The sequence below is a fragment of the Cyprinodon tularosa genome, unplaced genomic scaffold (genome assembly GCF_016077235.1).
Source record: "Cyprinodon tularosa strain WSP-4 unplaced genomic scaffold, ASM1607723v1 ctg933, whole genome shotgun sequence".
Taxonomy (NCBI): domain Eukaryota; kingdom Metazoa; phylum Chordata; class Actinopteri; order Cyprinodontiformes; family Cyprinodontidae; genus Cyprinodon; species Cyprinodon tularosa.
In genome coordinates this window covers 321,396-337,424 of record NW_024039711.1, presented here as the reverse complement: position 1 = coordinate 337,424, position 16,029 = coordinate 321,396, and the positions used below count along the sequence as shown (strand labels likewise).

Sequence of the window (16,029 nt, the reverse complement as noted above, 5' to 3'; positions counted from 1 at the left end):
ACAAAAAAAGCTGAAATTATAATTTAACATAATAAAATTACAAAAAAACATGTTCAACCTGAAACATCTTATTCAGATTATCTATGATAAGACTGATATTTACAAGAATGTTAGATCAGAGCAATAAAGACATTTTAAATCCAGACTAAATAAAGTCTGTCTAATTTATAAGGTAGTTCAGTAGAGGCAGAGGCCTATCAGAGAGAGGCTCATAGATGTTCCTCAGATTTACTCCTTAGGTCCAAGAACAGAGACGTTATCCACGATGGCCACAAGCAGCTCTGATCTGCTCTGCTACTTAGAAAAATATTTGTACGTTTGTTATGTTGCTTGAAAAGCATGTTCTTTTCCTTAGTGTTATACCTACTCTATAGCCATTCATAGCCTGTTGATGTGCATAAATGTCAAGTTCCAGAACATCCAGTCTTATTTTCTTTTAAACTAGAAATATTAAACATTTTAATGATATTATCTACGTAAATGTCTTATAAATGAAATCATAATCAAATTGTGTCGATTAGTCTGAGATGTTTCCAGTCATGTAGTCCTTTTTCATTCATTTATTAATTAATTAGTTGCTGTGTCAAGCAATTTTTTATTCGTGTTTACATTTTATTCCGATTCAATTAAATTTCTATTAATTTTATTTCTATAGTTCCAATTCACGATATCATCTTAGGTCACTTTATACAGACAATTTAACCAGATCATCCAGGCAGATTGATTCAAGGTTTTTTATCTAAGGAAAACCAGCTGATTGCATTGACTCATTGACTCTTCAGCAATCCCTCACACTAAGCATGCTTGTAGCGACAGTGGAGAGGAAAAACTCCCTTTTAACAGGAAGAAACCTCCAGCAGAACCAGGCTCAGTGTGAGCGGCCATCTGCTGAGGCCGACTGGGGTTCAAGGAGACAGAAGCAGACATAGAAAAAGAAGCATAGATAGAAAAAAGCAACTTTCAACCGGCTCCACAGGCGGCCCATCCAGGAAACACACAGCCAGGCAGACGAGCTTCGAGCCAGCTCGTATCAGAGGATGAAGAGAGCACACCCAGTTAGTCACAGTCAGAGAAACAGGACTACACTGAAAAAAAGGCCAAGCTCCAACATCTATAAACAAAGGTGTTGATGGCAGCAGCACAGCTGATATTTCTCTCCAGGATGGAGTCATAGCCAAACAGGAACAGACCAGATGAAGCTACTTTGAGAAAAAGCAGAGAGAGCAGAAAGTTAGAGATTGAACTAACAGATTCTGCAGAGTGGGAGAATAGAGATAGAATGAAGCAGAATGATGAGAAAGGGGTCCTTATGTCCTCTAGCAGTCTAAGCCTATAGCAGCATAACTATAGAGATAGCTCAGGGTGACCTGAGCCACTCTAACTATAAGCTTTATCTACAAGGACAGTTTGAAGCCTAGCCTTAAAGTAGACAGGGTGTCTGCCTCACGGACTAAAACTGGTAGTTGGTTCCACAGGAGATGTCAGCAGAAAGCAGAACCGACAAACCAATGAGTGGTCCCTTTAAAGGAATAGTACACCCAAAACATGATTAGCCTTCATTTTCTACTCACCCTTATGCTGAACAACACTCTGGAGTACTTTTTTGATATCTCAAATGCATCTGGAGATCTGGGGACTTCTTACTGTCTGCTGACATTCAAATAATGGAGGTCTATGGTGCCCGAGGCAGAAATGTCCATAAAAGTCCACAAAAAACGTGTCAATATTTCTCCATACTGCTCGTCCAATGTATTCCAAGTGTCCTGAGTGGGTAGCGTTGCATTATCGGCAGAGCGGACGCTGAATGCGCACTTTCATCTGGTTTGGTCTGCCGCGGTTTCCGTAGAGTCGTGAACTCGCAGGCGTGTGCTTTTAGGAAATCCTATACACTACTGTTTATGCTCTAAAAACATTCTAAATGACTTTGTTTCGAGTAAATTCTGGATGCTACCCACTCAGGACACTTGGAATACATTGGACGAGCAGTATGGAGGAATATTGACACGTTTTTTGTGGACTTTTATGGACCTTTCTGTCTCGGGCACCATAGACCTCCATTATTTGAATGTCAGCAGACAGCAAGAAGCCTCCCAGATCTCCAGATGCATTTGAGATATCAAAAAAGTACTCCAGAGTGTTGTTCAGCATGGGGGTGAGTAGAAAATGAAGGCTAATCATGTTTTGGGTGTACTATTCCTTTAAATCTTCCTTTCACTGATCATTTATTTTTCTCCTACCAAGGATTAGGACTGAAATGCGGCTGTTTTGGGGTTGAGGCTTTACCAGTCTGGAACCTACATCCTCAGATCTGTCTGATCTTTTTATATCTTTAGATCTTTAGATTATTTTTACCGATTCACCGTCATACTACCTGCTCCTGTTTTTATATTTTTCTCCCTCCTATATTGGATTTACTATTTATCCTGGGCTTAATGCTCAAGTATCGTGTTCTGTGTGCATAGAGGTTGAGTAAGCATTACACAGTAGCTATTAGTATCATTGAACATATCTAGATAATAGCTGGCTATAGGATTTGCGGAGTATGTGTGGTCTGTGTTTAAATGTTTTGGATTCATAATTATGACTAGTGATGTTTGTTGTATTTATATTCTCTGAGGAGGATCCTCTTGGAAATGAGATGATGCATCTGAAGCAGCCTTGAAATAATAAAGCAAAACAATAAACAAGATGGCAGCAACATCTGGTCTGCCAATAACGATGCCCTCTAGAAAGGGTGACAAAGATTCTTTTCTTTGCAGCTCTGCTAGTGTCCTGTGCTCACTTTTTAAATATAAATAAAATAATTCTTTACATAAATTTATTATAGAATGTTTCATGTTCCTAGTAGGGATGGGGAGAATGCATAGGCTTCTGTATAATTTACTACAGGGTTGTTTTTTTCAATAAGTTGTAAAACTGTTGGGAGTCATTAGATAGTGGCCCTCATTGGGTGGAAGGCCGGGGGCCCTGATGTAGGTGGGACTTGATGCCGCGGCCCACATGGAGCTAGCAGAGCCTCAGTGGGAATATCAGCTCAGGCAGAGAGGGAGGGGGAGGAATGGAGAGGTCAGGATGAGGAGAAAAGGAGAAGGACGGCTCTGAGTGGCTTTAGATCTTCGTCTGCCATGTAGCTGACCTGGAAGAGCCTCCCTGGTTTCCAGCTGTCTGCAGAGATGATCCATGCAGGACCCACAGAAATGAAGGAGAAATTCTTCCTTTCATCATCTGGACTCTGCTGAGAGGACAAACAACAACAGATAAACTTAGAAAAAAAAAAATAAGGTTTTCCCTGTTTTCACACTGAGGAGAAGTGCAGGAACTCAGAGGAGATGAGGGATGCTCCGACCCCCTTCCCCTCGGATCGGCCTGTCCACAGCCGCTGGAAGGTTGTCCTGCTGCTGGTCTGTTGGTTCCACAGCAGCCTGGGCTCCCTCCTGGACCCTCCACCCACCTGCACCGTCTCCTCCACCGAGATCTTCTGCAACAAGTCAGACAGCAGCAGGTTCTTCCCACTGCTGCCATTCCACGGGGCGGGGGCCCCAGGGAACATGAGCGACAACATCGAGGACTTTTTCCAGAACATCACCAGCATGTAAGCATCCTTCCTGTTTATGATGCTCTACTTCTGTTTGAAACTTCACAGTTGTTTCAGTTTTCTAATCTTCATAAGTAGTCCTGGAGTTTTTTTTTTTTTTTTATTAAAAGTGGATCAAGTATTCTACCACATCAATAAAGGACAAAGCATCCTCCCTATTACACTTACTGTGCTCAGGAGAACTGTTTAGATTTTTAATCCCACTGCTTTATTTAAGGATGCTGCTGTCAGCATGGTGAGAAAAGTCATGGAGACCCAGGATGCGGCTCCCAGCAGCTCCTCTGCTTTGCTCTACCGTAACTTCTTACGCTAAAAACATCTCTCTGTTCATTTAGAAAACAAAAACATCTTAGAATACATAAAGAACTTAACTCTGTTATTTTTTTAGTCCTTTATGCTCATGACTTTAACCATCGCCACTTTGCAGTCGCCCTGTGCTCAGTTATCAATCTAAGTTGGAGGGAAAAGTGCGACCTTTAAGGAAAACACGCTCTGCTTTTGTTAAAGTCGCCTTGAAAGGGTTTAATCCAGCCTTTCCAGTCAGACGGATGGAAGCCTGAATTACGCACAGCTTGGCCTTTCTTACTTTTTAATGAGAAGAATCATTAGTAAACAATAGTTATTCCTCTTTCCAGTTAAACATTTCTTTTTCTACATTTAAAAAAAAGTTTGTAACATCTCCAAAGTATCATGAAAAAATAAAAAATATTTACTTTCTACATCAGATCTATCAAGAAAACCTTCTATTGGAGCACATTACATTTATCTAATTTATTAATATATAAATCATACTGAAAATTTTTGTTTTTATTTAGATGAAACAGAACATAAAAAGTTAGCTCTGCACAGCTAAAGTTACAGACAGGTGAAAAAAATGTTTTTATTTTCAATAAAACTTGAGTCTAAACACATCTGACCTATGCAGGCACGCAACAGCCTGAGCGAATGCTTTTAGAAAGTAAGGAAATGAAAATCAGCTCATTGCCCTAAAGAATTCTGCTTCAATACGAATAGTAAGAAGAAGTCAGATGAGAAGGAGTTCAGGTGTTAAAGTAGATCCCTGAAACGGCTTCTTCTGATAGAAGGAAAAAATTATGTCTGTTTTATTCTCTTTCACTTTAAAAAAAATATTGACTTCTAATTATGACAAATCAATAACCGAGCACTAAATACTTAATCAATATCTAATCCAGCTATGAGTTTCCAAAGAATGCCCAGTTCTAATGCTCACATAGACCTATTCAGAGTCGTCTAACGTATTCATGTTTATTTCAATCTGAAAAACTCACACAAGACAATTAGAAGAACTTTATTGATAGAATTAATTTAGTGTTTGGTGCTCAGACCTCAGCAGGAAACATTAGCGCTGAATTTTGATAGATATGCATGAACAGGAGCAAAGAATAGGGCTGTTTCCCCCCCAGGCCTGAAACTGGTGGTGGAGTGGAGATAGATGGAGTTGATCAGTCTGTAGACTGCTGGTTAGTGAGACGGTCTGCTGAGCTTTATGGGGAGATCCGGTGGACTGCGTGAGCTGATACTAGAGCTCCACTCAGGGACCTGGAAGATGGAAGGCCAGTTGGATAACACAGGTTAAGAGAACCTGTCCATGATGAGCAAGCATGGAGCGACAGTGGAGAGGAAAAACTCCCCATTGGGAAGAAACCTCTGGCAGAACCAGGCTCAACATGGCAGTCTTCTGCCGGACCGCTTTAGATGAGACAGGGAACGCAGTAAGAGTCCGGAAGGAATGACGCTCTGATGAAGCTTTAGCTACGATGGTGGAGGAGGGGCTTTCGTGGAGGTGTGGTTCAAAGCTGATTGGCTGAGTCACAGGTGGATGTAGGAGAGCAATGAGTTTCTTCAGTTGATCTTCTGACTAGGCTCCATTACTCCAAAAAAGGAAAAATCCTGTTGTTTAAAACACTTTTGAAAAACTTACATGATGAACTTCAGCTTTTTACTCCAGTAAAAGCATAAAAGTACAATTTTTAAAACTACTTTAAGTGTAAAAGTCAAAGTAGTGAAGGAAAACATGTTAAAGCCAGAAGCTTTATTGCACTACCTTACTATGTGGTGAGCAACAAGTTGGGGCAGCACCGAGTCCAACCACAAAGAAATTAATTGTCTGGATAAAACAAATTATTTTGATGGTTTTTATTTTTTATAAATACCAACAGGCCATAATGAAAATGAGCTTAAATGAAACAAAAATAACGAGAATATTTTAAAAATGAAAGGAGGAGAAGGAAAAAAGTATCTAAAAAGTAAAGTATAGATAGCCAACATTTCTACTAAAGTAAACTGAAGATCTATCTGGACTTTGACACCTTTGGACCTAATAAATATTTACAGCGGTTAGAACAGCTTATTATGCTAATCCATTAAAACCAAGAGTATAGAAATAGTTTATAGATGTCTACATATGCAGCTGGTTTCACCTAATTATTTTATTGATATGTTTGGCTCTTATTAAGTCTCCCCCCAGAAAGCTTTGCTTGTGAATAATCTCTCACTTTTCACTGCGGAAAATCTGGTGATCTGGTTTGATGGTGAAGCATCATCCAATAAACTTCAATCTAGGTTGTTCCAAAGAAAAATATCCTTTAAAGAAAATATTACAAAACAAACAGATCCAGTAATTATAAGGAACTATATTTCAAACCTAATATAAATTCAATATCTTGACGTGTTTCCTTATACTGGAAATTCACTTTTCTCTGTTTCATTACTTTAGATGTGTTAGAATAGATAATATAAATCATAAGACGCATAACATGTTATTTTATTTCATCCACGTAATGAACAACGGTAATGAATTATAGATTAAAAATGTGTCAAACTTACTGCTGCTGCTCTTGTCCGCTATAATAAAAAGATTTCTTCTGTAAAACATCAGGCGTTTATGAGATATTTGCTTAATTTCATAGTGACGCTTTTTTTTAATTAATAACTGATAACTAAGCAAAGAGATGTGAAATGTTCTCAGCTCTGGCAGCTGATGCTGAACCTACAAACTGTCTGTAAAAGTGAGGCTGCATCCTCTGACTGTTAGGCTTCCCTTTCAGCAGGAGAGACTAGGAGCAGTCAGACCGGTCGCTTCTGTTTTAGGGGGAAGCAGGAGCTGTAATCTGCAGATAAACGTTAATCTCACTTTAATTACAGGTTCCAATTATTTCAACTCTCCCCACAAGCATTGGTTGTGAGGAACAATAAAGGAGCAGAGTTGTTTGCTGTATTTTAAGGTTCATAGTTTGCAGAAGAGTCAAATGTCCACTTTTCTAAAAAACATAAAAACTTACATTTCCTGTTCTACTCCATTCTTAGAGCTTTCAAAAACCGTTTGCTTGAACTTTGGAGTTAAATAAGCAGCCAGACCTACATAATCAGCTCACCCAGTGTTAACCTCTGGTTGCCTTATAAGGTAATAGTTACTAAATGTTGTTTGTAACTCCTTTATTTAAAATATGTCATGACACATCGAACCTGTACCTGAGGTTCAGGTTAATCTGAGGGAGATATGGTGACATGTTAGAAACTATGTATTTATTGCATGTTGGGGAAAGGGAGGTGTCACCCAGGCACTAAAACCCCTCTGGGGGGTGGAAATATACCTTAAAGGTTTGAGCATGGCGGCTGTCATGGTGGACGCATCCCCTCAGGGTTGTAAGGAGGACTGGGGCTGCATGTAGGGATGCACGATATTGGGATTTTGGCCGATATCCGATATGCCGATATTTTAAAACCCATGTAGCCGATAACCGATGTCGATACCGATGTTAAAGCTGGACAAAAATAAGTATAATTGAAAATAGCAGTTTTGTTATCTGTTTCTGACACTTTGAAAAATAATATACTCAAATATATTTTCATATGCTGATATCAAATTGATTTTTTAAAAACGCGGTATCGATCTATTTTACTTTCAAAATCTCGTGAAATTTCATCGTTCTGTTACAAACTCTCGTGATATTTTGCAAATTCTTGTGAGATTTTGTTAGTAAAATAGATCGATACCGCGTCAATATATCAACATATAAAAATATGGCAAAATTTCTTGAATTTTCGGGGGATTTCGTAGCATAACGATGACATATAGCAATATTTCATTAGTAAAAGAGATTGATATGGTGTTTTTAAATGGCAATATATCAGCATATGAAGATATTGTGATATTTTAATGTATCAATATTTTTTCCCTCGTCTTTAGAAGTTTTTAAGTCTGTAAAAAAGAAGTTTTTGAGGAAGAAGAAGAAGTAGTATTTTTTATTTTTTTTAGACTTTAGAAACTCAGAAGCTGATCAAATATCGGGTTAAATATCGGTGGGGTGGCCGATGTCCGATATTCAGTTTAAAGGCCGATACAGGCTGATACCGATAGGGGGCCGATTATATCGTGCATCCCTAGCTGCATGTGATGAAATTCACACAATAAAGTTCACAGCATAGAAGCAAACTGGTTGAGGTTCGGCTACTTATGCTCCATTTCCACTAGCCTTCTGAAACCGATCCGAGGCGAGTTTGGACTGAGCTTTGATCGGTTAGCCGTGCTGAAGTTGGTTCTTATGTCCATTTACACATCACGCTAGCACTGCTCCCCGCCTCCTATCGGCAGTCCATGAAACTACAGCTCTCAAGGCAGGAATTACATAAACCAAAATGGCAGCAACCATAACATTCAATAACTTACAGTAGCAGTCAATCAAAAATGGCCCCTTCCCAGTCAAACAGCAGCCAAATGGCAGCCATCTTCCCTCCTACATGCAGTAAAATCCCCTCCAACTTCCAGCCGCTGCAGTGACCCCCTCTTGCATATTTCTTTACTCTGACTCCACCCTTTCACTAAATTACAGGGTCTGACCAGGAGATGGTCAGAAATCATGACAGAAAGAATATTTTAGTATAAAGATTGATGTTTGAAAAGGAATCCTAGGGGACCAGCCAAGGACCTACCAAGGACCCATGAAGGAAAGTGGGGAAACTTTGAATGGCTACTACTTTATGTGCCTAGATAACGTCCTCCGCCCAAATTTCAATGAGAGCCTTGGTCTCGGCATCATCCTAGGTCACACCGCGCCCTTTTGATGCCATTTATTGTTCGTGTAAGTTCGTGTTGTGAACAGGTAGAGAGATCTGTCAATTGCAAAGCCGGACACGTTGCAAGACCCGCAAAATGAGTGAGCTGACTATAAATGGGAGATGAGGCAGTCTTCTCATGCGCTCTTTGTTATCAGAGAACCGAGCCACAGACGAACCGTGCCGAGCCCTACTGATGAACTAGTACTAGATTTAGCGCGGTTCAGTTGTGTCTGGAACGGACCAGTTCAGTGGCATACCATTTACACTCAGCCGTTCTCGGCACAGTTTCAAAAAGCAAACGTAACTAGGTTATTTGCATCTGAAAGCATGGCTTTAACTGAAAAAGAGGCTTTGGGGGTCCGTTTCTGGAGCAGGGTTCCCGTTCCCAGACACCAGAGGTAGACAGACCAACTGGGGCTTTGTCTGCAGTAATGGAGGCCCTACTCTGGTCTATCATGGTCATTAAAGCTCCCCGTTTATATTTTTTTCCTAATTGGTCCAGCAAATCTAATTGGTCTGGTAGTGGCTAGGACAAATGTGTCAAGCTGAAAGCCCACAGGCAGAGTCTGGCCCATCATGTCATTAAGTATGGTATCTGTTATCAAAAGGTGAAGAAAGTAGCTGAAAATACCAAAAACATGGGGGTGAAATTATAAAACGAGGTGAGTGGGCTCCTTGTGCTGGTTTTCTGCCTCAACCGCCTCTTTTAAGGTCTTGATGATAGTGAACAATATAGTGCACTCAGTTAACTGCCCATTCGGACAGGTGATGACTATTTTTCGCTCCCCGTTAGTCACGTAACTCCGCCTCCCCGCAAGTGCCTGCGCCATCTTAGTTATTTGTCACTGCTATGACAACAGATCCCATGCTGAGAGCTCCTGCAAAGCAATCTGGGATATATCTGCTCCTCTAGTGACCATGGATGATCACTACCTTTCAAGGTGCATTGAGTGAAATTTTGACTCCTCTATTTTTTCATCTACTAGATGTTTGGAAATGCATCTAAAACGGCGTAATCATTATTTCGTTGGCCTACATAGTGACCTATTTAGTGATTAGGGCAGACGTTCGGACACAGCCATGTACAGTAGTAGAAATTTAAAATTTCCCCACTTTCCTTGATGGGCCCTTGGCTGGTCATCTTTGTACTAAAATATTCTTTCTGTCATGATTTATGGACATTAAGATCTAGAGAAAAGCGCCATCTCCTGTTCAGACGCTGTAATTCAGTGAAAGGGTGGAGTCAGAGTAAAGAAATATGTGGGGTTCAATTTTGCTGGTAGTTGTAGGGAAGATGGCTGCCATTCGGCTGGTGTTCAACTGGGAAGGGCCATTTTGAAGGGCTGCTTCTGTATTGTCATATATTGCATAGAAGGCTTCTATAAATTGTATATATAGCCTCGTATTGATGGTGGCAAAGCGTGACTCCTGATCTGGTCTGGCTTACGGCAACTGGCAATAAACTGAGTGACTGAGAGATGCTCTGATATCTTTGGCTATCAGAACAGACCTAAAGAAGACTGAAAGAAGTGAAAAATCCATGTCATTTGGTCAACTTAAACTTTTATGTTGTTCCAAATAAAAATTTTTTTAAACATATTCGTGGTTTTAAACTAATAATTTTAGTTTACCTGGAATAAAAAATACATCTTCACGGAAAAAAAATCAACTGAAAAAAATTGTTTCCAGTGAAATATGTAGTTCAAGTCAAAGCTAATGGTGTCATTATGGGTTTATCCTTTTATTGCTGTAACTCAGGTGAATTAGACCTCATTAACCCACTAATTCAAAATAAGTGTGGCCGGCGGTGCAACACCATGAGTGAGGCTGTCGTTCCAACTAATGCAGTCTGCTCAGTGTCAGGCATTGTAATCATTAAGTAGAATGACTCTGAGATAATATGGAGATGATTTACGAACTCTGAAGCATTTCAGCTTCTGTTCCTTAATTTGAAAAATATGACATACTATTGATTTTTACTATTTTAAAATCTAATGGTCAGATGAGCATACCCGGTCAGACCAGCATACCCATAGTCAATACCTGTTTATCCCTTTAGGTTTGCATGATAAATAGACTTTAAATCACCTCAACAGGTGTGTCTCCCTTTAGTCGTGTACAAAAAAACAATTTAACTACTTACTTTTTGGTGTTTTCTAAATCTTGAATTATTGTTTTTTTTTTTTTTGTACATGACTAAAGAGATACAGGCTAATCTGACGTCTTGCTAATGCGTATTGACTGTAGGTATGCTGGTCTGACAGAACACCGGCTCTACGTCATCATAAATTATAAATCCTGTGTCTGTGGTCAATAAATATAGTTGGATAATATAGGATTTTTGTATTTTCTGTCTCTCCTTTAATCAAAATTTGTAAATTTAATAAAAATTTGTTAATTTGTACTTATATGTAATTGTAAAAATTATTGTTTTCTAATTTGAAAAATTAAGCTATAACCATGCAAAAACCTGGTTATAAATAATAGTTTTTCTATGTATAAATGTAGATTATTTCTTTGTTTTACATATGCATATATATACATACATATATATATACAGAAGAGCTATATGTGTATATATTTTATCTTTTTTATTTCTATTTTTATCTTTATTATCTTGTGTAGTTGGATATGTATATATATATATATATATATATATATATATATATATATATATATATATATATATATATATATATATATATATATATATATATATATATATATATATATATATATGTATATAAAACTGCAACTGGATCGTGTAACAAATCCTCTGGGATTACTAAAGTATTTCAGATTCTGATTCTTATTGTCTGAAGGTAAAAAAAAACATTACTAAAAAAAAAAAATACTGAAATTATACTTTCAACCATCTCAGAAATTTAATTTTAGAAAAATAAATTTAAGTGTTTTAAATTACAGAATTTTTTTTTTTAAGTGGCTCCAAAGTATTTTTTTTCAGTGTGGTGACACTATTACCTTTGATTCGAAGAAGATAAATACCTGGAAACAAATTGTTTCAGTTGATTTTTAATCCCAGGTAAACTAAAATTATTGGTTTCAAACCTAAAATACATTTTTGAAGTTGGAACAACATCAAATGTTAAGTTGAGCAAAAGACATGGACTTTTCATTTCTTTCAGTGTTACAAGAATCACAGATATTATAAGGAAATATATTTCCTCATAAAATCTGGATCTGTTTGTTTTGTATTATTTTCTTTAACTGATATTTTTCTTTGGACCAACCCAGGCTTTTCTTACTACTTTAAAGAGCTGTGAAGGTCTTTGAAGGAGTTAATAAGAGCCAAACATATCAATAAAATAATTAGGTGAAACCAGCTGCATATGTAGACATCTATAAACTATTTCTATACTCTTCATTTTAATGGTTTAGCACAATAAGCAGTTCTAACCGCTGTAAATATTTCTTAGGTCCAAAGGTGTTAAAGTCACCACTTGCCACTGGTTGGCATCATTTTACTTTTTCCTCTGATCACGGAGCTGCCAGCTTGCTCGCAATGAATCCTGGGAAATCATAGGATAGATAGGATACATCTGATACATTTGTCGGCCGCATAACGAGGAGTCTTGGAATCCGACCAGACCTCGGCGCCGCACTATGACGTAATCGTCCTTCGAATCTGGCCTTCTGAGGAAGCAGCCCATTAATTCGAACAGAGCCTGAGCCTCTAGTTTCAAATGATGGCGGCCTTAAGGCGGCGAGGCTAAAAATCAACACCTGCTGTTGCATTACTCCCGCAGAGTCACACATGTCAGGTGGAATTTTAAATCTCACTTTATTTGTTTAAACAGCTACAAAACAAAAAGTACTTGTGAAAAAAGTATTTTGAAACGTGTTTTAGAAGTTTTAAAGTCCCATTTGAAAGGCGTGTGGATTAGGGATGCACGATATTGGGATTTTGGCCGATATCCGATATGCCGATATTTTAAAACTCATGTAGCCGATAACCGATATCGATACTGATGTTAAAGCTGGACAAAAATAAGTAGTCATTGAAAATAGCAGTTTTATTATCAATTTCTGACACTTTGAAAAATAATATACTCAAATATATTTTCATATGCTGATATCAAATTCATTTTTAAAAACGCGGTATCGATCTATTTTACTTTCAAAATCTCGTGAAACTTCATCGTTCTGTTACAAACTCTCATGATATTTTGCAAATTCTTGTGAGATTTTGTTAGTAAAATAGATCGATACCGCGTCAATATATCAACATATAAAAATATGGCAAAATTTCTTGAATTTTCGGGGGATTTCGTAGCATAACGATGACATATAGCAATATTTCATTAGTCAAAGTGTAAATGGACATCAAAGAGATTGATATGGTGTTTTTAAATGGCAATATATCAGCATATGAAGATATTGTGATATTTTAATGTATCAATATATTTTCCCTCGTCTTTAGAAGTTTTTAAGTCTGTAAAAAATAAGTTTTTGAGGAAGAAGAAGAAATAGTATTTTTTATTTTTTTAGACTTTAGAAACTCAGAAGCTGATCAAATATCGGGTTAAATATCGGTGGGGTGGCCGAGGTCCGATATTCAGTTTTAAGGCCGAAACAGGCTGATACCAATAGGGGGCCGATTATATTGTGAATCCACACTGTGGATGAAACACCGTGTGACTGTGTTTGGGCCATTTCTATATATAGGTAACAATGAGCAGGTGTCAGATGGGCCTGGTACCGGGCCCAGCTCTGAATAGGTCTATGTGAGCATTAGAACTGGGTATTCTTAGGAAACTCATAGCTGGATTAGATATCGATTCAGTATTTAGTGCTTGGTTATTGCTTTGTCATAATTAGAAGTCAAAATTTTTTTTTAAAGTGACAGAGAAAAAAACAGACATAATTTTTTCCTTTTGTCAGAAGAAGCCGTTTCAGGGAAGTACTTTAACACCTGAACTCCTTCTCATCTGACTTCTTCCTACTATTCGTATTGAAGCAGAATTCTTTAGGTCAATGTTACTGTGGGCAGAAAAATAATGATTTACAAGAGCTGATTTTCATTTCCTTACTTTCTAAAGCATTCACTCAGGCTGTTGCGTGCCTGCATAGGTCAGATGTGTTTAGACTCAAGTTTTATTGAAAATGTGTCATGACTCAGCACGTTTTGGTTCTGTTTAAGTTTTCTTTTTTGAGTTTTCAGTTATACTTAGATTCATGTCTTTCTGTGTTTTCTAGTTTATTGGTTTCCTTTGACTCTGCTGCCCTCTTGTGTCAGTCTCCTTCTCCTCACTCCCTTCTAGACTCTTCTGTCGACACCTGCTCCCAATCTGCTAATTAGCCTGGTCTTTGTTCAGTCTCTCATTTATATGCCTCATGTTCAGTCACTGTTTGCTGGTTCCTTGTTGTGGTTAGTTCCTTGTCTTTGGTTCCCCACATGAGTTTTTCCTGATGCTTTCTGGTTCTCTGTATTTTGGGTTTATGGGTGTTTACCTCAGTTTCTCCTTGTTAAACCAACAAGAACTCTCAGCCTCACTCATCCTGGGTCCTCGAGCAATCTCACCCTCCAAACAAATGTTGACAAAATGTTACTGTTTTTTTCATCTGTCTGTAACTTGCTTGGATTAACTGTTTGTAGCGACCTTCACAGCTCTTTAAGTTAGTGAGAAAAACCTTTTCTAGACCAGAACAGGGCTCTAAGGACTGTTATGATTGTCCTGTTCTCGTCTTTGCAAAGATAAATTAAAGTGGATTACCATAAATCACTTTCATTTAACTGGATTGCATATTTTAATACTTTTTTCCCCTAACAGTTGGCATGGTAACCAGACGTAAATATGTATATCTGTTGGACTTATTATAATTTATTATTCCTGTAACATACTGTAGTAAACATTTTTTCAGTAAAATTCATACGTTTATGTTGCTCCACTCCTAGATGTTTTTGATTCTGGAAAATGTTGATTCCTAACAGATGTTTAGGAGCTGATCAGTTTCTACATCCTCCTGCTTCTTTAAATGCAGTCAGTCTGAGTTCTTATCATGTTTTCTAAATGATAAAGATCCGACTGAGTCCTGTTTTCTGCTTTCCCTTCACATTGATTGCCTGTTTTCCAGCTGATCTTCTCCCACTCTCTACCTTATCTTAGACACATCCCATACAGTCTGCTGTGATTTCTAGATTCATTCGGAGCCTATAAATTACATTTAATCCAGACGTATGGCTTAATACGCTTCTTATAAATACAGTAACACCTTGAATTGAATTCATTGTGGTTCTGGTTTTGCTCCAGTATTAAACGAAGGCTTGTCTATGAGCTGAGCCCCGGTTCGCCTCAGCTTGGGCTCATTTTCATCTTCTGAATGCTGCAATGTTTGTTGTTTAAAAACCTTGTTCTTGAAGTTATATATTGGCCCCCGTTGAGCAGGAGGCTTTTTGTTAAATGAGTCTGTACACAAATGCATATGTTAAGCTGAGCTCCCACCCCCCCTTCAGTGTCCACCATATTGGATCAGTCCATTTGCTGCTCATGTTCAGAAAGGTCCAAACAGACAGCAGTAAACCACTTGAAAACAAACGATGCAAAGAGCAGTGTTGCTAACTTAGCTCTTTAGTCGCTATATTTAGCCACTTTTCAGACCCCTCTACCACTTTGATTGCTAAAAAGCGGCTAGCGCCAAATCTAGCGACTTTTTTCTGCTACTGGAGACTTTGGAGACAACATCTAAAAGCAGCGAACTCTGCTCTCCAGAGCAAGTAGATTGGTAACCCCGCCTCCTGCTCTCCTCTATCTTGTCTGCTGTCATGATTCATGCAGCTATTATTTCATCCAAATGAAAAATGGAGAACAGAGAAGCAGATCATGGCTTGTCTACAGTGAAAAGAAGGCCTGGGTTATTTACTTTGGCCTTTTTGGAAACACAGGAAGGAGCAATCAGCTAAGTGAGCTTAGTGCTTTGAAAAAATCTTTCATTCCTTTAGAGACAGCATGAAAAGTCAGCTAAGTACAAAACATAGAGAGGAAAACAAGAAGAAACAAGACAAGAGGAGAGGGACAAAACCTAGAACAGATAATGGATGTCTATTCTATTATCATTTCTCTATCTGTAGAATGGGTCTGTTTTATGTGTTGTCTTCTCAGTTCAGAGGGACCCCTGCCTGTCTTTGCCCAGGGCCCCACATTTCCTAAATCCGCCTTGGTTAAGCCCTTCTGTTAATGTGTTTCTAACTGAGCTTTTAAGCAAACACATTATGACAGCACGTCAATAACTGTGGATCAATCTTTTGCTAATGTCAAACTTAAAATGCAATCTATTATAAAAACGAAGAAAAAAATCAATATGTCTTATCTTTAATGCATTAATCACGCCCAAGT

At 38.2% G+C, this 16,029-nt stretch overlaps 1 protein-coding gene across 2 annotated transcripts in view; it reads left to right on the top strand.

Annotated features, from left to right (window-relative positions):
• Nucleotides 1-3,020: 3,020 nt before the first annotated feature.
• The window catches only part of LOC119776449 (NT-3 growth factor receptor-like), a 61,216-nt gene continuing 48,207 nt past the window's right edge, over nucleotides 3,021-16,029 (top strand). For both annotated transcript variants that reach the window (XM_038274845.1, XM_038274844.1), the window contains exon 1: nucleotides 3,021-3,592. In XM_038274845.1, the coding sequence (XP_038130773.1) occupies nucleotides 3,330-3,592 (263 nt within the window). In that variant the 5' untranslated portion in view covers nucleotides 3,021-3,329. The remainder of the gene's footprint in view (nucleotides 3,593-16,029) is intronic.